We start from the raw sequence: 25,353 nt of genomic DNA, 5'->3' as shown, positions 1-25,353 counted from the left end.
AGGAACTCAGCCAAAACTGTGATGAGTTATTACTTTTATAGACAGAGGAACTGCAAGCCAGTAGATTAGAACATAAAGAATGAGTTCAGGTTTAAGCTAATACCTTGAAGTTGTTTGTTTTCAAAGTGTCTTGTTGGAAAACTACATTACAGCTGGCTTAAAACAAAATAACAAAATAGACAACCAGCTCAAACAGATAAGGACCTGACAAGGGGAAGGCCTCATCTCTCATCCAGGGGCCAGAGTCTGATTTTGCCCTGAATAGGATTATCGTATGCTGGTAAAAAGGGCACTTTTAAGCGTTTTCCTTAATGTGGGCAAAGATACCTCCTCCAAAAATAAATCCTAGATGCATGTCAGTAGCCCTTAATGCTGTGACTGTGGTGTTTGCAATATGTCCTATTTACTTTTTTCTTTAGAGCAATACTGTCCAATAGGACTGTCAGAATGGGAATGCTCTATTCTGCACTATTCAGTGTGGTGGCCCCTAACCCCAAGTGGCCACAGAGCACTAGAAACATGGCCGGTGAGACGGCAGAACTGAAAAATTTACTTCATTTTATTATTATTTTTTAAAATCATTAAAAAAAATTGAAGTTACTTGATTTACAATGTTGTGTTAGTTTCAGGTATACAGCAAAGTGATTGTATAATTATACATACATATATACATATTGTTTTCCAGATTCTTTTCCATTATGGGTTATTACAAGATAGTGAGTATACTTCCCTGTGCTATACAGTAGGTCCTCGTGGGTTATCTATTTTATATATAGTAATGTGTATATGTTCATCCTAAACTCCTGATTTATCCCTTCCTCCCTTCCCCCTTCGGTAACCATAAGTATCTCTTCTATGTCTGTGAATCATTTTATTTTAATTAACTAAAATTTAAATTTAAATTGCTCTGAATGACTAGGAGTTTCCATTTTGGACACAGTGCAATTCTGGAAGCTTTATGTTTGCCACGTGACAGGTGTTCAAATCACCCTGGATGAGTCTGGATTGTGTGAAAATAAATATAACATAGGTGTCTTTAAATTTTGCCCTTTCAAATGATGTTTTAAAAAATTTCACTCTAGGGCTTCCCTGGTGGCACAGTGGTTGAGAGTCCACCTGCCGATGCAGGGGACATGGGTTCGTGCCCCGGTCCGGGAAGATCCCACATTCCGCAGAGCGGCTGGACCCGTGAGCCATGGTTGCTGAGCCTGTGCGTCGGAGCCTGTGCTCTGCAATGGGAGAGGCCACAACAGCGAGAGGCCCGCGTACCACAAAAAAAAAAAAAAAAAGTCACTCTAAGTAGTTCATCAACTCTTCAAGAACATGCATTTTAGGGGTGATTACTAATTTCTCCTCCTTGTAAAGGCATAATTTTTAAATGTGGCATATTCAAAAGTTTTAAATTGCAAAACTGAGCACTTTTCTTGCTTTTAGATAGGTTAAAGTTACTGATAATTTATGTGCATGAACACTAACACTGTTATTATACCAACTGATAATTGACATTCTTTCTTCTTATATTTATAGCATGTCATTATAATTAAGGAGACCTCTCTGAAAGAATATTTAGATTGAGTCAACTACGCTTTGGCAAGAAAATGTTTGCTGTATATATTAATCACCGCCGTGCATGACACCATCAGAGTCAGGCAGAAGATCTGCTGTTAACCCTCTCATGGGCTTCCCTCATGAGGTTCCTCTGAGTCAAGAGACAAGACCACGTCCACCAGCAGCTGCCGTCGGGGGAATTCAATGTCACTGCTTTGCGCTTAGCTGCGCACTTTGAAATCCATCCTGAGAGCTCCAGAGAAGAGGTAGAGAAGGCAGATCTAAGCTGTGACAACATAACTGCTCCTCCAAATTTATTAATTCCCTCATTCACAGCAACTTCACTGCACGTCTCTTGTGTGCCAAGCACTGTACTCTGGGCTAGCCGGGGTCTCATGCGGTGATTCAAACACAGTACCTGCCGGGGGGAAGGTAGCAGTCTGGTGGTAAGGGGAGACCCAACCCAGCAGTGAGGATGCAGTATAATTAGCATAAGGACTGGCCTTATGAAAAACTTTAATGGGATACAAATGCGTACGGGACAAAGTTCAAACTTCTGAGTTCCCTGCTTAAGACTTGCCTACACCTTCTTCTCTAAACTTCTTTCTTTTTCTTTTTTTTTTTAACATTTTAATTGGAGTATAATTGCTTTATAATGGTGTGCTAGTTTTTGCTGTATCACAGAGTGAATCAGCTATACGTATATATATATCTCCATATCTCCTCCTTCTTGTGTCTCCCTCCCACCCTCCCTATCCCACCCCTCTATGTGGTCACAAAGCACTGAGCTGATCTCCCTGTGCTATGCAGCTGCTTCCCACTAGCTAGCTATTTTACATTTGGTAGTGTATATATGTCCATGGCACTCTCTCACTTTGTCCCAGCTTACCCTTCCCGCTCCCTGTACCCTCAAGTCCATTCTCTATGTCTGCATTTTTATACCTGTCCTGCCCCTAGGTTCTTCAGAACCATTGCTTTTATTTGGTTTTTATTTTTAGATTCCATATATATGTGTTAGCATACAGTATTTGTTTTTCTCTTTCTGACTTACTTCCCTCTATATGACAGTCTCTAGGTGCATCCACCTCACTACAAATAACTCAGTTTCGTTTCTTTTTATGGCTGAGTAATATTCCATTGTATATTTGTGCCACATCTTCTTTATCCATCTGTGAATGGACACTTAGGTTGCTTCAATGTCCTGGCTATTGTAAATAGAGCTGCAATGAACACTGTGGTACATGACTCTTTTTGAATTATGGTTTTCTCAGGGTATATACCCAGTAGTAGGATTGCTGGATCATATGGTGGTTCTACTTTTAGTTTTTTGAGGAACCTCCATACTATTCTCCATAGTGGTGGTATCAATTTACATTCCCACCAACAGTGCAAGAGGTTTCCCTTTTCTCCACATGCTCTCCAGCATTTACTGTTTGTAGACTTTTTGATGATGGCCATTCTGACTGGTGTGAGGTGATACCTCATTGTAGCTTTGATTTTCATTTCTCTAATGATTAGTGATGTTGAGCATCCTTTCATGTGTTTACTGGCAATTTGTATATCGTCTTTGGAGAAATGTCTATTTAGGTCTTCTGCCCATTTGTGGATTGGGTTTTTTCTTTTTTTGATATCGAGCTGCATGAGCTGCTTGTATATTTTGGAGATTAATCCTTTGTCAGTTGCTTCATTTGCAAACATTTTCTCCCATTCTGATGGTTGCCTTTTTGTCTCATTTATGCTGTGCAAAACCTTTTAAGTTTCATTATGTTCCATTTATTTTTGTTTTTCTTTCCATTTCTCTAGGAGGTGGGTCAAAAAGGATCTTGCTGTGATTTATGCCATAGAGTGTTCTGCCTATGTTTTCCTCTAAGAGTTTTATAATATCTGGCCTTACATTTACGTCTTTAATCCATTTTGAGTTTATCTTTGTGTATAGTGTTAGGGAGTGTTCTAATTTCATTCTTTTACATGTAGCTGTCCAGTTTTCCCAGAAACAATTATTGAAGAGGCTGTCTTTTCTCCATTGTATATTCTTGCCTCCTTTATCAAAGATAAAGTGGCCATAGGTGCATGGCTTTATCTCTGGGCTTTCTATACTGTTCCATTGATCTATATTTCTGTTTTTGCGCCAGTAGCATACTGTCTTGATTACTGTAGCTTTGTAGTATAGTCTGAAGTCCAGGAGCCTGATTCCTCCAGCTCTGTTTTTCTTTCTCAAGATTGCTTTAGCTATTCGGGATCTTTTGTGTTTCCATACAAATTGTAAAATTTTTTGTTCTAGTTCTGTGAAAAATGCCTTTGGTTGTTTGATAGGGATTGCACTGAATCTGTAGATTGCTTTGGGGGGTATAGTCATTTTCACAATGTTGACTCTTCCAATCCAAGAATATGGTATATCTCTCCACCTATTTGTATCATCTTTAATTTCTGTCATCAGTGTCTCATACTTTTCTGCATACAGGTCTTTTGTCTCCTTAGGTAGGTTTATTCCTAGGTATTTAATTCTTTTTGTTGCAGTGGTAAATGGGAGTGTTTCCTTAATTTCTCTTTCAAATTCTTCATCATTAGTGTATAGGAATTCAGGAGATTTCTGTGCATTAATTTTGTATCTTGCAGCTTTACCAAATTCACTGATGAGCTCTAGTAGTTTTCTGGTAGCATCTTTAGGATTCTCTACGCATAGTTTCATGTCATCTGCAAATAGTGACAGTTTTACTTCTTCTTTTCTGATTTGGACTCCTTTTATTTTTCTTTTCTGATTGCTGTGGCTAAAACTTCCAAAACTATGTTGAATAATAGTGGTGAGACTGGGCAATCTTGTCTTGTTCCTGGTCTTAGAGGAAATGCTTTCAGTTTTTCACCATTGAGAACAATATTGGCTGGGGGTTTGTCATATATGGCCTTTATTATGTTGAGGTAAGTTCCCTCTATGCCCACTTTCTGGAGGTTTTTTATCATGGGTGTTGAATTTTGTCGAAAGCTCTTTCTGCATCTATTGAGATAATCATATGGTTTTTATCCTTCAATTTGTTAATATGTTGTATCACATTGATTGATTTGCATATATTGAAGAATCTTTGCATTCCTGGGATAAACCCCACTTGATCATGTGTATGACCTTTTAAATGTGCTGTTGGATTCTGTTTGATAGTATTTTGTTGAGGATTTTTGCATTTATATTCATCAGTGATACTGGCCTATAGTTTTCTTTTTTTGTGACATCTTTGTCTGGTTTTGGTATCAGGGTGATGGTGCCCTCGTAGAATGAGTTTGGGAGTGTTCCTCCCTCTGCTATATTTTGGAAGATTCTGAGAAGGAAAAGTGTTAGCTCTTCTCTAAATGTTTGATAGAATTCACCTGTGAAGCCATCTGGTCCTGGGCTTTTGTTTGTTGGAAGATTTTTAATCACAGTTTCCATTTAGTGCTTGTGATTGGTCTGTTTATAGTTTCTATTTCTTCCTGGTTCAGTCTCAAAAGGTTGTGCTTTTCTAAGAATTTGTCCATTTCTTTCAGGTTGTCCATTTTATAGGCATATAGTTGCTTGTAGCAATCTCTCATGATCCTTTGTATTTCTGAAGTGTCAGTTGTTACTTCTCCTTCTTCATTTCTAATTCTGTTGATCTGAGTCTTTTCCCTTTTTTTCCTGATGACTCTGGTTAATGGTTTATCAATTTTGTTTATCTTCTCAAAGAACCAGCTTTTAGATTTTGTGATCTTTGCGATTTTTTCCTTCATTTCCTCTTCATTTATTTCTTATCTGATCTGATATTTATGATTTCTTTCCTTCTGCTAACTTTGGGTTTCTTTTGTTCTTCTTTCTCTAATTGCTTTAGGTGTAGGGTTAGGTTGTTTATTTGAGACGTTTCTTGTTTCTTGAGGTAGGATTGTATTGCTATAAACTTTCCTCTTAGAACTGTTTTTCTGCATCCCACAGGTTTTGGGTGGTCGTGTTTTCATTATCATTTGTTTCTAGGTATTTTTAAATTTGCTCTTTGATTTCTGCAGTGATCTGTTGGTTATTTAGTAGTGTATTGTTTAGCCTCCATGTGTTTGCATTTTTTATAGTGTTTTTCTTGTAATTGACATCTTGTATAGCGTTGTGGTCAGAAAAGATACTTGATATGATTTCAATTTTCTTAAATTTAGCAAGGCTTGATTTGTGACCCAAGATATGATCTATCCTGGAAAATGTTCCATAAGTGCTTGAGAAGAAAGTGTATTGTGTTGTTTTTGGATGGAATGTCCTATAAATATCAATTAAGTCCATCTTGTTTAATGTGTCATTTAAAGCTTGTGTTTCCTTATTTATTTTCATTTTGGATGATCTGTCCATTGGTGAAAGTGGGGTGTTAAAGTCCCCTACTATTATTGTGTTACTGTCAATTTCCCCTTTTATGGCTGTTAGCATTTGCCTTATGTATTGAGGTGCTCCTATGTTGGGTGCATAAATATTTACAATTGTTATATCTTGTTCTTGGATTGATCCCTTGAACATTATGTAGTGTCCTTCTTTGTTTCTTGTAATAGTCTTTATTTTAAAGTCCATTTTGTCAGATATGAGAATTGCTACTCCAGCTTTCTTTTGATTTCCTTTTGCATGGAATATCTTTTTCCATCCCCTTACTTTTCAGTCTGTATGTGTCCCTAGGTCTGAAGTGGGTCTCTTGTAGACAGCATATATACAGGTCTTGTTTTTGTATCTATTCAGCCAGTCTTTGTCTTTTGGCTGGAGCATTTAATCCATTTACATTTAAGGTAATTATCAATATTTATGTTCCTATTCCCATTTTCTTAATTGTTTTGGGTTTGTTATTGTAGGTCTTTTCCTCCTCTTGTGTGTCCTGCCTAGAGAAGTTCCTTTAGCATTTGCTGTAAAGCTGGTTTGGTGGTGCTTAATTCTCTTAGTTTTTGCTTGTCTGTAAAGGTTTTAATTCTCCATCGAATCTGAATGAGATCCTTGCTGGGTAATCTTGGTTGTAGGTTTTTCCCTTTCATCACTTTAAATGTGTCCTGCCACTCCCTTCTGGCTTGCAGAGATTCTGCTGAAAGATCAGCTGTTAACCTTATGGGGATCCCCTTGTATGTTATTTGTTGTTTTTCCCTTGCTGCTTTTAATATGCTTTCTTTGTATTTAATTTTTGCCAGTTTGATTAATATGTGTCTTGGCGTCTTTCTTCTTGGATTTATCTTTGTATGGGAGTCTCTGTGCTTCCTGGACTTGATGGACTACATCCTTTCCCATATTAGGGAAGTTTTCAACTATAATCTCCTTAAATATTTTCTCGGTCCCTTTCTTTTTCTCTTTTTCTTCTGGGACCCCTATAATTTGAATGTTGGTGCATTTAATGTTGTCACAGAGGTCTCTGAGACTGTGCTCAATTCTTTTCATTCAAGACCCTGTCAGCCACGTGGCTGCTAGTGTTGGAGGGTCTCCTGCAGAGGCAGGGCTGGCTGTGGCTCACCACAGGGACAAGGACACTGGCAGAACTTCACATGGGATGACATCATATTTTCTTCTTTCCTGGTCAGGGGACAAAGATTTACTGCCCCACAAATACTGGGCTTTTCTGGCGCTGCTTTTGCTTATAAACTCTCAGCTCCTTGGAATGTGATAGAGCTAACTCTGTCCTCTTTCCTCCACCATGAATTCAGATTCACTCTTGCCATTCAAATACTGACCGAAATGTGTGAGCACAAGCACTGCAGTCAGCAGGCAGACACAGGCCCTGCCCTCGGGCAACCAATAATCTGGACTGGGCTGGGGAGGAGCTGGTGAGACATCCAGTAAGTAAATTAATAATTTTTAAACACTACGTGCCATGGAAGAAACAAACAGGATGCTAAGATGAAGGGGATTTTGGGGTGGGGCCCATGCTCAGCCATTCAGAATGGCTGGGGGAGCATCCCCTGAGGAGATGACAGTTAATTGAACTTGGGAATGAGTCAGCCAGGCTAGGAGTCCGGGGAAGAACAGCATGAACTAAGACCATGAAGTAGGAGCATTCCGGACACAGATGATGGACAGAAAGAAGGCCCCTGTGGCGGCAGGCCAGCCAGCGAGGTGGCGTGGTCCCTGGGGGGCTGGAGACATGGGGGGGGCAATTCCCTGCAGTGCTCTGTACCCCAAGGGAGAAAATGTGGAGACATACAACAGGGGCCTTTGAACAATTTTAAGTGTGAAGATAAAATGATCTGACTTCCCTTATAAAGAGATCACGTTGGCTGCCAGGTGGAGGATTGCTTTCTTGAAGGGGGCACCAAAGGTAGTAGGAGGACTCCTAGGAGCCCTGGCAGAGGCCATGGCTGAGGCCGCAGCACACGTGAGAGAAGGCAGTGGTTTGGACCAAGGGTGGGGCCATGAAGAGAGAAATACATGAAAAGAATTGGCAAGTTTTAGAGTCGACATGAGCAGAAGTCAGTGATGGACTGGATGTGGGGATAGATGGAGGAACCAAGACAGGCTCCATGTTTGGGCTTGAGCAAAGGATGTCCTGCTTACTGAAATGGGATGGTATGAATGAGAAGTTAACTGCTGGGGGGTGGGCATGTCAAGGTCGAGATGCCTGTGACAGTCAGGAGGACACACCGTGTAGGACATAGGGCTGGGAGCTGAGAGGTCTGGGCTGGAAGTAGACACCTAGGGGTGAGCAGCGTTGGAACATTACGGTTCAGGACTGGATGAGGTCCCTGGGGAAACGCTGATATTTAATATAGGGCACAGAAGGAGAGCCAGAAAGCAGGGAGAAGCCAGAAGAGACAGCTGTCATAGAAATCAAAAGAACACAGTGTGTTAAGAAGGAAATGCTTTCAAAGATGCTTCCGGGAGTTTGAGACTGGAACCAAAAACATGTCCATCCATGTCTCGAGCCGGGGCTCCCATTCTACGTATCCGTAAAGCCTTCCCAAACCCGTCCTAACGATCACTGGATCTGCTCAACACCGGCTGTTGTGACTGTGTCCCTACCATCCATTCGGCAATAAATCACGGAGAGCTGTAAGAGCTCTTTGTAGTCTGAAATCGTGATTTAAACATGCCAAAGGAATTGGAACTTTTCATACAGTTGTCTCTTCTTTCTGAATAGTGATAGCTTATTCTTCTTTCTGACCCCACTGTGATCAGTAAATATTTGGCACTCGGTATATATTTTCCTAAAGACTCCGGGGAGAGCAAGTCTGTGCACGCACTCACACACATGCTCACGGTGCGGCAAGAAGGACGTTTGCTCTGCAAAGCAAAAAGCAATTGCATTATCAGAGGACTTGCTGTTTTACCAGTGCTGATGGGTTTGTACTCGCCTCTAGCCATGGCCTTGCAGGATCAGCTAGACTGGGGTTCTTTCGGTCACAGTCCTTGATAATTTGTTAAAAAGCACAGATCCTCTCCCCAACCCATAACAAAGCACGTACACGCTGTTCTTAAAAATCGTGAATCCTCTCCCTCACCTCTAACAAATCCCTAACAAGCAACTATGTTGTGTCCAAGTGGACACAAAATGTCAGAAAGTTCATGGATTCCCCCTCAAACCCATCCAGAGCCCTGGAGTCTGAATTCCAGGAATAAAAAGGTTCCTCGGGAACACAGTGAACTTGACCCTAGAACTCCACTGCCTGCGCGGCTGATGGTCAGTAAGCATCTGTCCTCCTGAGCAGTACTTCTGAAGGGTACCCAGCTCCACGCTCACATCCAAATGCAACATGTACTTTCAGTATTTATTTTTTCACTGGTTCATTCAGCACGTTTATTAAGTGCCTAGTAAGTACCAGGCCAAGGACGAGCATCGGGAGACTCCCAGGAGGGAGGTCTGGGCCTGAGGTCACACCTGGCCGTTTCGCTGGCTGAGGGCCAAGGTGATTCTAATGATGCCTCCATGGAGAACACTGCCGTTCCAGGGTGGACCCAGGGACTTGATGGGATGCCCACGCTGAAAGCAAACCGACACGCAGACAACATATGTGGGGTTAGATCAGGTGAGGTGGAGTCAGCTGCTGCTCACATTGGATGCCTTCTGATTGGCAGGTCAGTGCCTGAAATACTCCAGCATCCTCTTTCCCTTCTCTAAGTCTCAAATTCTGGAGAACCAAAATGGAATAACACGTAATCTCTGACCACGAGGGGAATCAATCTTCCAGGGAGTTGTGAGTAGGCTGCAATGCCAGCCAGCCTTAACCACAGTCCTTCAACAGAGGGGCAAGCAATCAGAGGAACCAACAAGTAAATCAGATTCCAGGGGATGCAAGAACCTAGGATGCTCCACGGAAAAGTTCAAAATTTGACTGAGATGCTGAAAGATAAGCAGAAGTGCCACAGGAGGAGAACGAGGGGAGGCAGTCAGGAGGAAAGAAGCGGATAAGCAGAAGCAGGTGTGAAAAACCAGAAGGTTCATGGAGAAAGGAAAACTCCATACACATGGCTCATTCAGTTCCAGGAGAGGATCATGGGAGATGCAGTAACAAGTATCAGCTGGGATGGTACCATGTATGGCCTTGAACACTGATAGCAAACAGGGCCCCTCAATTCTCCCTCTCTCCACCCATGTGAACTGTCTCAGGGGAGAGTGATTCACTGAGCCCCGCTCTCCAGGTGGGGGATCTTGAGGTGTTTTCAACTCTCCATCTGTCAACGCCCCAGTGGGCTGATGAGTCCAGACTGTTCTCCTTTACTATGTGCCCGACAACCCTGCACACGCTGCACTGAGGCAGACGTTTGGTCCTCATTTCATTCTTTTCTAGAATTAGCTGCTGATAGGACTGCTCACTTCTAGTAGAGGAGAGAGAGGATCTTTTATATTTTGTTCTCTTCTAATACCTTATACATACTAAATTTTTTTTTCAAAAGCTTGTTGGTGTGTTACTGTCGTGACCAGGAGTTTGGAGTTGATTCACTAAGCAATCGTGAGCCATATAAAGTCACTGGGGTACAATGAAAATACTGGGACATACATCCCTGTGCATTTGGGAGTATTACTGACTGAGAAACTTCCCTAAACAGGCTTGACATGCAGTGTCTGAATTTTGATAGATATTCCCAAGTTGTCTACCTGAGACGTTGCAAAATTGTGTGTCCCCATCAACGGTCTGTGCACACAAATTTCACCACATCACCCCTTAACACTGGATTTGCACCAACTTAAACGTTCTGAAGAGTCCGTTTTATTTCATTTCTTAATCCTTGCTAAGGTTAGGTAGCTATCTTTTCATCTGCTGACGCCATTCAGATTTTTTTTTCCTATGAATCAACTCCTTTTATTCTTCACCCATTTTTCCTAATGGAGTCTTGTCTACTTATCAATCTGTATCAAGTGTGTTATAACTACAGTCACCAGCTAGTTGACTGCTACAAATGTTGAAAATAATTTCCCCAAGTCTTCTGTTTGTATTTAGACTTTTCTTTGTGGCATTTTCTATCATTCAGAAGTTTTAATTCTTATATAACCAAATCCGTCAATCTTTTTAAAATGACTTCTGGGTTTTATGTCAAGATATATTACAAAAGCGTCTTCCTTATTTTTCTTATAGTGTTGCTATAGTTTAATTTTTGTGTTTAGTTCATGAACCTATTTGGCATTTATTTTTGTATGATGTGGAGGGGGTCTTACATGGCATATTCTTGTAATAAAATGCTGGGTTTGCTAGCATTTATTAAATTTTATCCATGTACAGTCATAAGAGCACTTGCACTATAAATTTCTACCTCGTAAAATTTTGGAAGCACATGCATCTAGTTGTTCATAGTAGTTACCTCTGAAAAGTGAATTTGGGAAGCAAAGACATTTTATTTTGAATACTTCTGTGCTTAAAGTATCCTTTCAGAGAACAATACTGCATTTATAATTTGATAAAATAAAAATCTGGATAGCTATTGAGGAAAAGTGTAATTACCAGTCCCAGATTTTAGGAAGATGTCTCAGATAGAATGAAACGGCTGAGCAGGAGGTAAGGCACGAGAAGGGCTGGGGCTACAACACAGCTGGGGACAAGAGGAAGGAAGGCTAGTTTGAGAAGGCTGAAGATGGGGACGACAAAGAACTGAGGCCGGAAGGTTGCTTTAGTGCCGTCATTGCCGTAACTTCCGGCAAAAGATGACATTGACAGCATTTTCCAATCATTAATGATCTGGTATATCTTTCTTAAGAGGTAAAGAGAGAACTTGAGAATAACATGAACCCACAGCATGTTCACTTGCAGCATTTACAACATTCCTTCTGTTTTTTCTCCTCTCCTTCAAAAAACCATACAAGTGTGCTCCTCAAGAAACACCCATATCATTTATTACTAAGCTTTTTTCCAACTATGATAACGTATCTTGCCTTCCAGTTTTGACCTACAGTCAAATGTGTTTCCGTGACTACACTGTTCCTAAGGTCTTGGTTTCCCTTTGGGCAACGGTTTTATTTCCTTAGCATGTCAGTCCCAGGGGACTGTGGTCCTCCAGGGAGGGGACTGGTCTGGTTCACCAGCAGCCCTGCACCAGGAGGAAGCTGGGTCTCCTGCAGACTCAGGTACAGGCTGGGAGAGCCCCAGGGTGCAGTGTGTTTTAGCCAAAGAGGAGCTCCCTGCACAGACACCATCTAAGGCCCACCTTGGGGAATCTGGAATACCTTCCTTCCTACTTCTAGAAAACATGGAGAAAAGAAGAGAAAGATTCAACAGTCAGAAACTTATACTTAATCACTTAAGCCTGATTCACACATTTGGCATTTTCTCTTTGGTGCCTAGAAAAAACAACCGACCTGCTCTTCTTACCTATATCTTGAGTTTTAAAATGTTGATTTACAAGACATTCACACATCCCCTTTGTAGCAGCATTTAGATCAGTGTTCAGCTAGGAGGGACATTGTGGCTGCTGAAATCAGAGAGACTGATGGGTTCTGCTTTTGCTATTGTTTTCACATTAAAGTTACTTCTTACAGGAATATTATGCTCCATGGGATCAGAAAGAAAGGATCTCACCTTTATTTTCTGTCCGTCTAGATATCAACATGTGGCTTTCAGGAGAGGTGGACTGATTTCTTGGTACTTAATGTTGATTTCAAAGACTGTATCTTTTCTAGTAAAATATTCTGTTATCCTGAGGTAAGAATCCACAAAACAGAACTAAAAAATGGTCATGGGGCCAAAAATATTAACTAAAAGATTCTGATCACTGAGGGAAAAAAATGAACTTGTTTGATTTGATTATACAAAACAACTCTACAAAAGAGAGTCATGAATTTTCATGATTCTTTTACAACGAAGCAGCCAAGGAAAGCATCATAACTTAATGTGAAAATCAACTTTTTTTCTTTTCTCTTACTTTGTTTAGCTTTTGATGAACAACAATTTTCTTTTTTTTTTGCATTTCAATACCAATTTTTAAAAGGTACAAGGAAACATAGCTGTGAGGCTAGTTGGGTCAGGGAAAGGGTTCACCAGTGGTGACTGTCTGACAGCAAATCTACTCCGGCTTTGTCAGTAGCTCTGAAAGGCATTCAGGTAGAGGTCCCATAGGAAGAATGGCTGCGGATTTTAGAAACCAAACAACATATAATTTTGTTGAATTTGCATTCACATAAATGCTAGCTTGAAAAAAAAATGCACCTGCTTGTTTCTATGACAATAGGCAGAGTGAAATCACGCTCATACAGATGTGATGATGACTGCCACCCCGCTATTGCTGTTATTTTTTTCCCTGAACAAGTCATCAAATTCTTCTCTGCTATCTATCAGTAGACAAAACTGTGTCACAGAAGTCTAAAGGCTGTTTTGCTAATGCTAAGAAACCAGAAGACATTATTCTGTTGTTATTCCCAAGACAATGTTTATCAACTCCACTAACTGGATCATCAGCGCTCTTCTATAATTCAGGAGTGAAATATTTTAGAGCTGGCGAGAACAGGATGCCATGGTTGCCTCCTGTCATATACAAATAATGTATATGACAGAACACTTACTGTTTTTAACAAAGGTGATTTTTAAACTATATTATAGTGTGGCTTTACATCTAACAACATGTAATCTGGAAGCATCTAAATCATGGTGAATATACATCCTGAAATTACACATAATTCGAAAACTCATTTTTAATTTTTTTGCTTCTATTCAGTAACCATTATAACTATTAAAGGCATTCAACTTCTTAAAAGGCATGATGTTACTATGCATTTTTAAATACTAGTCTAGCTATCACAGAAGTTACAGTAAAAATTAAATTACTAACAAATGTATATACTACCTCATATAAAGTGATGACACCATAGGTTTGAATTGGTTCTCGCCATTGAAGAAATATCTTCTCTTCAAAGGTACTTCCTTGGATGGATTCAGTAAGAACAGCACCTGGAACTAGAAGGGGGGAAAAATCGATACATATTTAAGTAAACCAAAAACAAAATACATTTTTCTAGACTTGACAGGTTTTTAACTCTCTATTGAGGTGTAATATTTTAATAGATATATTCCATTTTCTTGCAAAAACCTGCAATTTAAAACCATTTTGGCTATACTGTCTTTATAAAGAAAAGAATTTCATCACATCTTCCTCTAAAAAGTTTGAATCAATTAGACAAAGCTCAGTATCATCTTGTAAATAAACTTTTTTATTCTTCAGAAATAAAGAAGGATGTGGAGCAATGCAAATTCCCACACATTGCTTGTGAGACCATAAATTGGTACAGCCACTTTGGAAAATAATTTGCCTGTATTCACTGAAGTTAATTAAAGAGGCACATGTCATACGACCCAATAATCCCACCTCAGGTATATTCCCTAGTAATATTCTTGCACATATGTACTAGGAGACATAGACTAGGATGTCAGCATAGTAGCATTTTAAAATAAAACTCATAAATTGGAGACAAAAAATAGTTTAAGAAATTAGTTTATATTCACTCAATAAAACACAAAAACGACTGAAAATCGATGACAGCTTTATACATCATCATGGATGAATTCTATAACATAACACTGAGTGATAAAAGCATGTCAAAGAAGAATATGTATGAACTCCTGGACTTATACTTAATATGTCTATGAAAAGTACACACAAAATAGAAGTTCTACAAAGATGTGATGAAATATTTTTAAAATATTTCGTTTTATTTATTAATAATAAAACAGATTTGGGAAAGTTTGATGCCATTTTTTAAAACCTAAAGTATGTAACACCTTTTGATTAGCGAGAAAATCTAATTGACATAAGGGAAGATAGAAATGTACTTGCCAATTTTCTACAAAATAACATACAATATTATTTTAAAAATATCATTTATCTCATATTCATTTAAATTAAGTTTTTGAGTATGCTTTATATGATACACAATTTAGTGTCTAGTGTGCCTATCCTATTTATAAACCAGTATATCTGTACGACCTATAAGTATACGTATATTGGGGGATGGTGCGATCAAACTTTTTGGTGATGGTGTGAGTAATCAAAAAGTGGTTTGAGAGGACTCAGGCTTCTCAATTTAAAATTTACTAAAATGCTACAGTATTAGGACATCATGATATTGGCATAAGGATAGACAGATAGATCAGTACAACAGAATTGAGAGTACAGAAATAAAGCCCCACATTTATAGTCAATTGATTTTTATCGAAAGTGCCAAGAAAGTTCAGTGGGGTCAAAATAATTTTTCCAAGCGGTGCTAGGACAACTGGATATCCACATGTAAAAGGACGAAGTTGGTTTCCTACTTCACACCAAATACGAAAATTATACCAAAATAGATTAAAGAGCTAAATATAAGAGCTAAAACTACAAAACTCCTAGAAGAAAATATAGGTGTAAATATTCATGACATTGTATTAGGCAATGGTTTCAAAGATATGACACCAAAAACAAAAATAAGAAAAGAAAATATAGATAAACTGTACATCAGTAAAGTGAAAAGCTCTTGTGCTTCAAAGGGCACTACCAAGAAAGTGAAAAGACAACACACAAAAAGGGAGAAAGCTTTTGCAAATCATGTATCTGTCAAGAGACTTGTATCTAAAATACATAAAGAACTATGAAATCCCAATAAAAAGATAAATAATCCAATTAAAAACAGGCAAAGGATCTGTATAAACAGCTCTCCAAAAAAAGATATACAAATGGCCAATAAGCACGTGAAAAGATGCTCAACATCATTAGCTAGCAGGAAAATGCACATCAAAACCACAGTGTGATAGCACTTCACACCCTCTAGAATGGCTATAATCCAAAGACAGATAATAGCAAGTATTGGCAAGAATGTGGAGAAAGTGGAACCCTCATACACTGCTGGTAGGAATGTAAAATCACAAAGCTACTTTGAAAACAGTCTGGCAGATCCTCAAATGGTTAAACACAGATAAACTTACCATATGACCCAGCAATTCCACTCCTACATATATATCCAAGAGAGCTGAAAACACATGTCACTCAAAGGCTTGTACACAAATATTAAGAGGAGCATTATTCATAATAATTAAAAAGTAGAAACAACACAAATCAACTCATGACTGTATAAACATATCTCAATAAAGTTTAAAACATGGGGGCTAAAGAAATGTTTGGTTAGCTTGTGGAGGGTATGAATAGCCCTCTAAGGGTTGGTGAGATCTCCTCAGACTGGAAAGACTGACCAGAATTACAAAAGGACTCATAGGCAATACACATTTGTTTAGTTGAGGGGCTACTTAAAGGTAGATCTAGGACATTTATATTGATAGTTATTCTAAACAGAACTAAGGAGAGTTTAGCAGAAAAAAAAATCACTGATTCAGATGGGGGGGCCTGGGTTCTGATTTAAGACTTTCCAGTGAATAAACTGTGAAATTTGGGCAATGCACGGACCCTCCTTAGGTCTCAGTTGCCTCACTTCTAAAATGAGGAAGTTGGAGTAAGTTGATCCCTAATGTCCAAACTCTAAAAAATATATAAATGTGAAAATAATCGTTTGTCTTAGGTTGAAGGAATTGATGTGAAACTACATCGAAGCAAAGAAACAAGGTATTTAAGAAGTGATGACACCGGTGAGTTCTAAGAAAATTTGGATTCTGGGCTCTGAGACTAAAATGCTCATCACAATCAGAAGTTGGACTACGATGGGCCATGCCAGAGAAAGCTCTACTAAGTCTCAGACTTCCCTGGTGGTGCAGTGGTTAAGAATATGCCTGTCAATGCAGGGGACTCGGGTTTGAGCCCTGGTCCAGGAAGATCCCACATGCCGCGGAGCAACTAAGCCTGTGCGCCATAACTACTGAGCCTGCGAGCCACAACTACTGAGCACGCGAGCCACAACTACTGAAGCCCACGCACCTAGAGCCCATGCTCCACAACAAAAGGGGCCACCGCAATGAGAAGCCCGCGCACTGCAACGAAGAGTAGCCCCCGCTCGCTGAAACTAGAGAAAGCCCACGCACAGCAATGAAGACCTAATGCAGCCAAAAATAAATAAATTTAAAAATAAATAAATAAAATAAAAATTTTAAAAAAAAGCTCTACTAAGTCTCTTCCTCTTGACCTTGAAAGTGTTTATTTTGATGTCATCAGGTTCCTCACAGGATCAAGATAATTATGATGCATGTGTGGCTCTATTATTTTGTGATAATATTTCTGAATTGAAAATATTTAGTAATCTATGTACAGACGTAAAGAGGGTGAAAACTTAGAAAAAAACAAATCTTTGGTTTCATTCGATTAGTATAAATGAGAGTAAAATTTAAAAAAAGAGAGATTGTCAAAGTTATGTTGAACAGAGGATATTTTAAAAGGATGAATGTAACAAAATGTATTGGAGGGCTTGTAATCATGAAAATGTTAATAACAGGAAAACCTAAATGGGACTCATATAATTGTTGTTAGGTCAGGAACAGATCAAGTGAATTAAAATACCAGAAGAGTTAGTTAAATTAGGGAAACTGGTATCTCACAGGAACTTAGGTCTGGTGCCTTTTTTAGAAGTTCTAGGAATTCATGATTTGGGATATAGAACCATAATATCTAAGTTAATGGAATTGAGCCCTACAGTGTCTAGTGACACTCTTAACAGTAATAAAAAGATAATTTTTTCCCACATATTTTCTGATGAAATAAATAATATTTCAATAAAAATATTATACTACAATAAAACTCACGATGTACAACAAATTGTAGCCTTTGTTAATGGTAGATAAGTAAAGTGACACTTCAATTCTTTTTTCTTCATGCTCGGTAGGTATTAACAATTTTTCTTTTTCTGTCTTATTTGAAGTCTTTTTTTCTTTTGCTCTTGTTAGGAAATGTAATTTGAAATCAAAGTTTTTCTAATGAACTGGATGCCAGTGTGCTATGTAAACAATAGATTTTTATTTAGAAGTAATGCATGCCCCAACTCCAGGGACTAGCAAGATAATTTAAACACACAAACAAAAAAGTGACTTATTTAACCTTATGTTTTAACAGCACTTAACAGAATTATTAGCTCATGTAAATTCGAAACCCAAAAGTATTGGTGAGTTCATGCTTCAGCAAAACATCTCTCATCTCTAGAAATGACTGCACTTGACTTTCCTCTCTCACTGATGGAAACATTACTGTTGATTTAAGCCTGAATTAAATGATTATCAGCAAATTTTACTATTTTATTTAAAGACTAATAAGTGTTTTGAGTGCTTATTACCTACTCAATACCATACAAATTGCTATAGAAGAAAATTAGATGGCTTCTTCTCTCAAGTGGTTTACAGTTAAGAGGAAAAAATTACATATAACATAATGAGAGAACAAGAAAGGGTCACGATAGGGCTTCCCTGGTGGCGCAGTGGTTGAGAGTCTGCCTGCCGATGCAGGGGACACGGGTTCGTGCCCCGGTCTGGGAAGATCCCGCATGCTGCGGAGCGGCTAGGCCCGTGAGCCATGGCCGCTGAGCCTGCGCGTCCGGAGCCTGTACTCCGCAATGGGAGAGGCCACAGCAGTGAGAGGCCCGTGTACCGCAAAAAAAAAAAGAAAGGGTCACGATAAGTTCCTCTGAATTCTTACAATAACAATAATAACGCTCACCTATTAAAAGGCCCCTCTCTGCAGCTACAAATAGCACTCGATGGAAATGTCTTCTAACCCTAATATGCTGGAGAACTGTATTATTCTTGCTTCTCAGATGAGGAAACTACGGCTCAGAGATTTAAAGATCTTGTCAAGTGCAAATGAGGTCAGAAGGATGAGAGAGGAATGAGGGTGAGAGAGTTGGAGACAGCTTCATGAAGGACCTGAACTTGAGGAGAACTCTGGAGGGTCATGGAGGAGATGGAATGTAGGAAGCCAGGTGGGGAGGATGTGCAGAGGAGGACAGACAGTGAGGGAGCACTCAGGATGCATGGAGTGTGGCAGCAGGACCAGCACCAGGGCAAGTCTCTGCAGAATGCGCTGTCAGGGAGGAAAAGCTACCAGGTCTAGAGCCTGAGCCTGGAATACCGAGATATGGGTAAAGAGAGTCACTGATGGCTCTTGTGGAGAGAGTAACATGATGCAAATGTATTTTAGAGATTAGTTTAGGGAACAAGTAGAGGGCACTGGAATTGGACAAAGCTGGAACAATAAAAGGTTAGAAACAACTACAGAAATTTCAGCATAAAATCTGGATATAGGTAGTGGAAGTTGAGAGAAAAGAACAATCTATTATCATATTATGTGAAGTAAGTCAGACAAAGACCAATATCACATGATATCAGTTATATGTGGAATCTAAAAAAATGATACAAATGAACTTTTTGACAAAACAGAAATAGACCCACAGACATAGAAAACAAGCTTATGGTTACCAAAGGGGAAAGGTAGGGGGCAGGGAAGAGATAAATTAGGAGTTTGGGATTAACAGATACACACTACCGTGTATAAAATAATCAATAAGGACCTACTGTAGAGCACAAGGAACTATACTTAATATCTTGTAACAACCTATAATGAAAAAGAATCTGAAAAAGAATATATATATATATATATATATAAATGAATCACTTTGCAGTAAACCTAAAACTAACACAACACTGTAAATTAACTATACTTCAATTAAAAAATGATTGTAAAAAAATACCTCAAGGCAGAAAGATAGAATAGACAGTAATATCAATGTTTATATAAATAAGGCCTCTAGAATACTAATGATCATATTTGTAAGTACTTAGAAGTACTTTGGCACATAGAAGTACAGGCCACAGTTTCTGGAACCAGACATCTGGGTTTACCATTCACTTTTCTGACTCAGTTTCTTCATATGAAAACCAGAAATATAATAAAAATAATTAAGTCAAAAAAAGAGAACAATCTAATATTTTGGAAGTAGCAACAACAGGAGTCAGGACCAAATTAAATACAAAAATGCAGGGGAGGAAGGGGCCAGAAAAGACCTGCTGACAGTGCTGAGTCACTCCTGGGACACAAGGAAGAGCTGGAAGAAATAGAGATAGGGCTTCCATGCTCAGCCTAGACTGAGTGACTCATATCAACCTATACTTCTCACAAAAAAAACTGTAGTGAAACAACTACTTGAGAGCAACCAACACAGGCAGGACTTGAGGGGCTACAAAAAAGAAAAGAGAAGATGTGGTCGAGCTTCCCATTTACTCTGGCTGTTTCCATGTTTTTATTTTATAGCAATATGCCTGGTGTTGCATAGGTCATCAACACTCAAAAATACCTTGTCAGCTCTTTAAATGAAAAAATAGTGTTGTGATTAACACATGTTACAATCAATAAAGATCATAATCAGCTGCTTGAAGAGAAAAAGGTGAAATCTATTTTTCCCAGGAATAAGCAAGTGGCTCCCCATGTTGTTTGCCACTTACTCTGATGCCTGGCAAATGAATTTTAAACCAAATACACGATAAACTACCGCTGTATTTTATGTGCTACACGGATTCACTATTGTACATGAGAGTCCCCTGTATAATCAGTGTAAAAGCACATTTATACCTATGCTATGGGATTCCAGGTGTCATTTTACCATTTTAAATTATTTTAGAGGCTTAATGCAACTGTATATTTGCTTTTTTTGATGAGTTGCTGGTGACATGCACTGTCTATTTATTAAATTCTTGGTTACTGAGGTCACATCCAATTACAGCATTGTTCCTATGGAAAAGCATGATCTATTACATAACCACCGACCTAATGAGGTAATTTCTCAGCACTGTGCTGAACAGCAAGGGCAGCCTCTATTTGGGGCTGAATTTTTATCTGAACTATGAAAAATGTTTCAGAATGCTGTTTGAATAAGCATTTCTTATAAATAATCGAATACCCGGAACAACAGTTCTTCAGTCCAACATGATGACAAAACTTGAATGAAGAACTACTTAGAGCCATACAGAATAATCATATGGAGAAAAGTAATTATATGACTCATAAAAATTAAAATAAGCTTCTGGATCTTTATTCCCTTTACCCCTTTTAATCAGTGCTTCAGTATACAGCAGCACAGATATACATGTGTGTTATTCAACCCAGTAAGTAATTCTTCCTTCCATTTTCAGTGTAAAGATCTCAATTAGAAAGAAACATGAGCTGCTTTTTAAAAAGACTGTCTGTTTCCCATAAACATAACACTTGAAAGTACTCACGATCTTCATCTGTCTGTACTACGAGTTCTTGGCTCTCCTTCCGTCCCTCGGGATTCATGAGGATGAGTTTCACACTGACGTTGGTGTAGGGGGAGAGGTTGGTGATGGTGTGTTGAGGGTGTGAGTTATCCGTGTCCCAGCTTACTTCTTCTCTCACTTGTTCCTGCCCTCCGACCTTGTAACAGTAGTGGACTGTGAGGTTGTAACTATGGCAACGAGTCACGTTATACCCAAATGGCTCCCAGCGGAGAGTGATTTGTCGAGATTTGACTTCGACGACTTCCAATTTTCTTGGGCCGCGCATGGGATCTAAGACGCAAAAGAAGGAAAAAGAGAACATGAGAGAAAATAATAATAAAAGTTCCAGTGAAGCCCAGGTATCACAGATAATCCTCCTTATCCCCAGTATCTTGTCTTCTCTTCTTCCATATGAATAAAACACCTAAATCTTAGATGGGCATGAGGCCACCCAGAATAAGGACTAAAATTTCCAGTCTCTTCTGCAGTGAGGTCTGTCCTTCTACCCAAGTTCTGGTGGATAGCATACAATGTGAGACATCAAGAATGGATTCTGGGCAGTGTCTTTGAAAGGAAGGGGCTCGCCATCCTTGTTCCTCCTTCCTTCCTATTAGCTTGATTGAGGATAGGGTGTCTCACGCTCATGCAGCCATGATGGACCATAATGTGCTTAAACATTAAGAATTCAAAGCAATGATGATGAAGAACCCAGGGTTCCTGATAATCACCGCACTACCATACCATCCCTGAAGGGTCTACTTCCAAATTTTCATTAGAGAGAAATACAGTGCTTTTATCTAAGGCTCTTTCCTCCGGGGCTCTGATACACAAAAGCAGTCTTAATGCTAATTGATGTATATATTTATATCTTTTTAAGATAATTCATCATTATGTAATTGGAAAACAGAGTAAAAGCTTGAGAATTCAGAATGAAATAATACAATGATTAAAGAGTATAAACTTCTGAACAGAACTCCAGGCCTTTTTGGGTTGTGATTTGCAGAGAATTCCACACAGTCAATGCTGAAGTAGTTCTTTACTACCCCTGATCAGGTCTTGGTGTTGTTTCTTAGTCCAAGCTCCAGGGACAGAGTTTCGAGCTTAGAAATCTAAATGAAACGCAGGGAATATAAGCATTCTGATGGGCTTAAAAGGAAGAATATATACAGAGAAGGCTTTCTTTTTATACATATCTCTTCTTTTATTGAAGTATAGTTGATTAACAATGTTGTGTTAATTTCTGCTATACAGTGATTCAGCTATACATATATATGTACACATTCTTTTTTAATATTCTTTTCAGTGTGGTTTATCATAGGATATTAAATATAGTTCCCTATGCTATACAGTAGGACCTTGTTGTTTATGAGAAAGCTTAAACTTGTTTATGAAATGATGATGAAAATACAGTAATACTAACTACATAACATTTACTGAGCCCTTATTATGTACCTTACACTCTTCTAAGAATTTACCTTTCACAGGTTTGGGGAAAACCTAATCTAAAATACTTTGCTTTAGTATATCCATACATACAATTGATCCATATATTTTGATTTTTGTTTTCCTGAATGTGGTCACCATTTATGAATATAAAGAGATCTATAACTGGAAAGTGAAAATAAGCATGAAAACTTGAGAAATAATAGCTACCATGGGTAGAAGGACGTGCTCCCACTCCCTCTTGTGAGAGCACCAGAATCACAACTAACTGCTGAACAATCATCGACAGGAAGACACTGGAACTCACCAAAAAGGATACCCCACATCCAAAGACAAAGGAGAAGCCACAGTGAGGCAGTAGGAGGGGCACAATCACAATAAAATCAAATCCCATAACTGCTGGGTGGGTGACTCACAAACTGGAGAACACTTATACCACAGAAGTCTACCCACTGGAGGGAAGGCTCTGAGCCCCACGTCAGGCTTCTGAACTTGGGGGTCCGGCAATGGGAGGAGGAATTCCTACAGAATCAGACTTTGAAGGCTAGCGGGATTTGACTGCAGGACTCTGACAGGACTGGGGGAAACAGAGACTCCACCCTTGGAGGGCACACAAAAAGTAGTGTGTGCATCGGGACCCAGGGGAAGGAGCAGTGACCCCACAGGAGACTGAACCACACCTACCTGCTAGTGTTGGAGGGTTTCCTGCAGAGGTGGGGGGTGGCTGTGGCTCACCATGGGGGCAAGGACACTGGCAGCAGAAGTTCTGGCAAGTACTCCTTGGTGAAAGCCCTCTGGGAGTCTGCCATTAGCCCCACCAAAGAGCCTGGGTGGGCTCCAGTGTTGGGTCACCTCAGGCCAAACAACCAACAGGGAGGGAACCCAGCACCACCCATCAGCAGACAAGCGGATTAAAGTTTTACTGAGCTCTGCCCACCAGAGTAACGCTCAGCTCTACCCACCACCAGTCCCTCCCATCAGGAAACTTGCAAAAACCTCTTAGATAGCCTCATCCACTAGAGGGCAGACAGCAGAAGCAAGAAGAACTACAATCCTGCAGCCTGTGGAACAAAAACCACATTCACAGAAAGACAGTCAAGATGAAAGGGCTATGTACCAGATGAAGGAACAAGATAAAACCCCAGAAAAACAACTAAATGAAGTAGAGATAGGCAACCTTCCAGAAAAAGAATTCAGAATAATGATAGTGAAGATGATCCAGGACCTCAGAAAAAGAATGGAGGCAAAGATCGAGAAGATGCAAGAAATCTTTAACAAAGATCTTGAAAAATTAAAGAACAAACAACAGAGATGAACAATACAATAACTGAAATGAAAACTACACTGGAAGGAATCAATAGCAGAATAACTGAGGCAGAAGAACAGGTAAGCAACCTGGAAGACAGAATGGTGGAATTCACTGCTGCAAAACACACTAAAGAAAAAAGAATGCAAAGAAATGAGGACAACCTAAGAGACCTCTGGGACAACATTAAACGCAACAACATTTGCAATATAGGGGTCCCAGAAGGAGAAGAGAGAGAGAAAGGACCCGAGAAAATATTTGAAGACATTACAGTCAATAACTTCCCTAACATGGGAAAGGAAATAGCCACCCAAGTCCAGGAAGCGCAGAGAGTCCCAGGCAGGATAAACCCAAGGAGAAACAGGCTGAGACACAGAGGTAGGAAATTGGCAAGAATTAAAGACAAAGAAAAATTATTAAAAGCAGCAAGGGAAAAACGACAAATAACATACAAGGGAACTCCCATAAGGTTAACAGCTGATTTCTCAGCAGAAACTCTACAAGCCAGAAGGGAGTGGCACGATATACGTAAAGTGATGAAAGGGAAGAACCTACAACCAAGATTACTCTACCTGGCAAGGATCTCACTCAGATTCAATGGAGAAATCAAAAGCTTTACAGACAAGCAAAAGCTAAGAGATTTCAGCACCACCAAACCAGCTCTACAACAAATGCTAAAGGAACTTCTCTAAGTGGGAAACACAAGAGAGGAAAAGGACCTACAAAAACAAACCCAAAACAATTAAGAAAATGGTAATAGGAACCTACATATTGATAATTACCCTAAACGTGAATGGATTAAATGCTCCAACCAAAAGACAGAGACTTGCTGAATGGATACAAACACAAGACCCATATATATGCTGTCTACAAGAGACCCACTTCAGACCTAGGGACACACACAGACTGAAAGTGAGGGGATGGAAAAAGATATTCCATGAAAATGGAAATCAAAAGAAAGCTGGAGTAGCTATACTCATATCAGATAAAATAGACTTTAAAGTAAAGAATGTTACAAGAGACAAGGAAGGACACTACATAATGTTCAGGGGATCAATCCAAGAAGAAGATATAACAATTATAAATATATATGCACCCAACATAGGAGCACCTCAATACATAAGGCAACTGCTAACAGTTATAAAATAGGAAGTCAACAGTAACACAATAATAGTGGTGGACTTTAACACCTCACTTACACCAATGGACAGATCATCCAAGATGAAAATAAATAAGGAAACAGAAGCTTTAAATGACACAATAGACCAGACAGATTTAATTGATATTTATAGGACATTCCATCCAAAAACAGCAGATTACACTTTCTTCTCAAGTGCTCATGGAACATTCTCCAGGATAGATCACATCTTGGTCACAAATCAAGCCTCAGTAAATTTAAGAAAATTGTCATCATATCAAGCATCTTTTCTGACCACAGTGCTATGAGATTAGAAATGAATTACACGGAAGAAAAAGTAAAAAACACAAACACGTGGAGG

The 25,353-nt window shown here is 39.3% G+C and overlaps 1 protein-coding gene across 3 annotated transcripts in view; it reads right to left on the bottom strand.

The window, feature by feature from the left end:
- The window catches only part of PTPRM (protein tyrosine phosphatase receptor type M), a 752,167-nt gene that overhangs the window by 294,527 nt on the left and 432,287 nt on the right, over positions 1 to 25,353 (bottom strand). For all 3 annotated transcript variants that reach the window (XM_082853409.1, XM_082853410.1, XM_082853411.1), the window contains exons 8-9: positions 21,088 to 21,396; positions 13,760 to 13,869 (exon numbers count right to left, since the gene is read on the bottom strand). In XM_082853409.1, the coding sequence (XP_082709535.1) occupies positions 13,760 to 13,869; positions 21,088 to 21,396 (419 nt within the window). The remainder of the gene's footprint in view (positions 1 to 13,759; positions 13,870 to 21,087; positions 21,397 to 25,353) is intronic.

The sequence above is a fragment of the Leucopleurus acutus genome (assembly GCF_964270905.1).
Source record: "Leucopleurus acutus genome assembly, chromosome: 13".
In the NCBI taxonomy this organism is placed as follows: Eukaryota; Metazoa; Chordata; class Mammalia; order Artiodactyla; family Delphinidae; genus Leucopleurus; species Leucopleurus acutus.
This window is presented reverse-complemented; position numbering and strand designations above follow the sequence as displayed.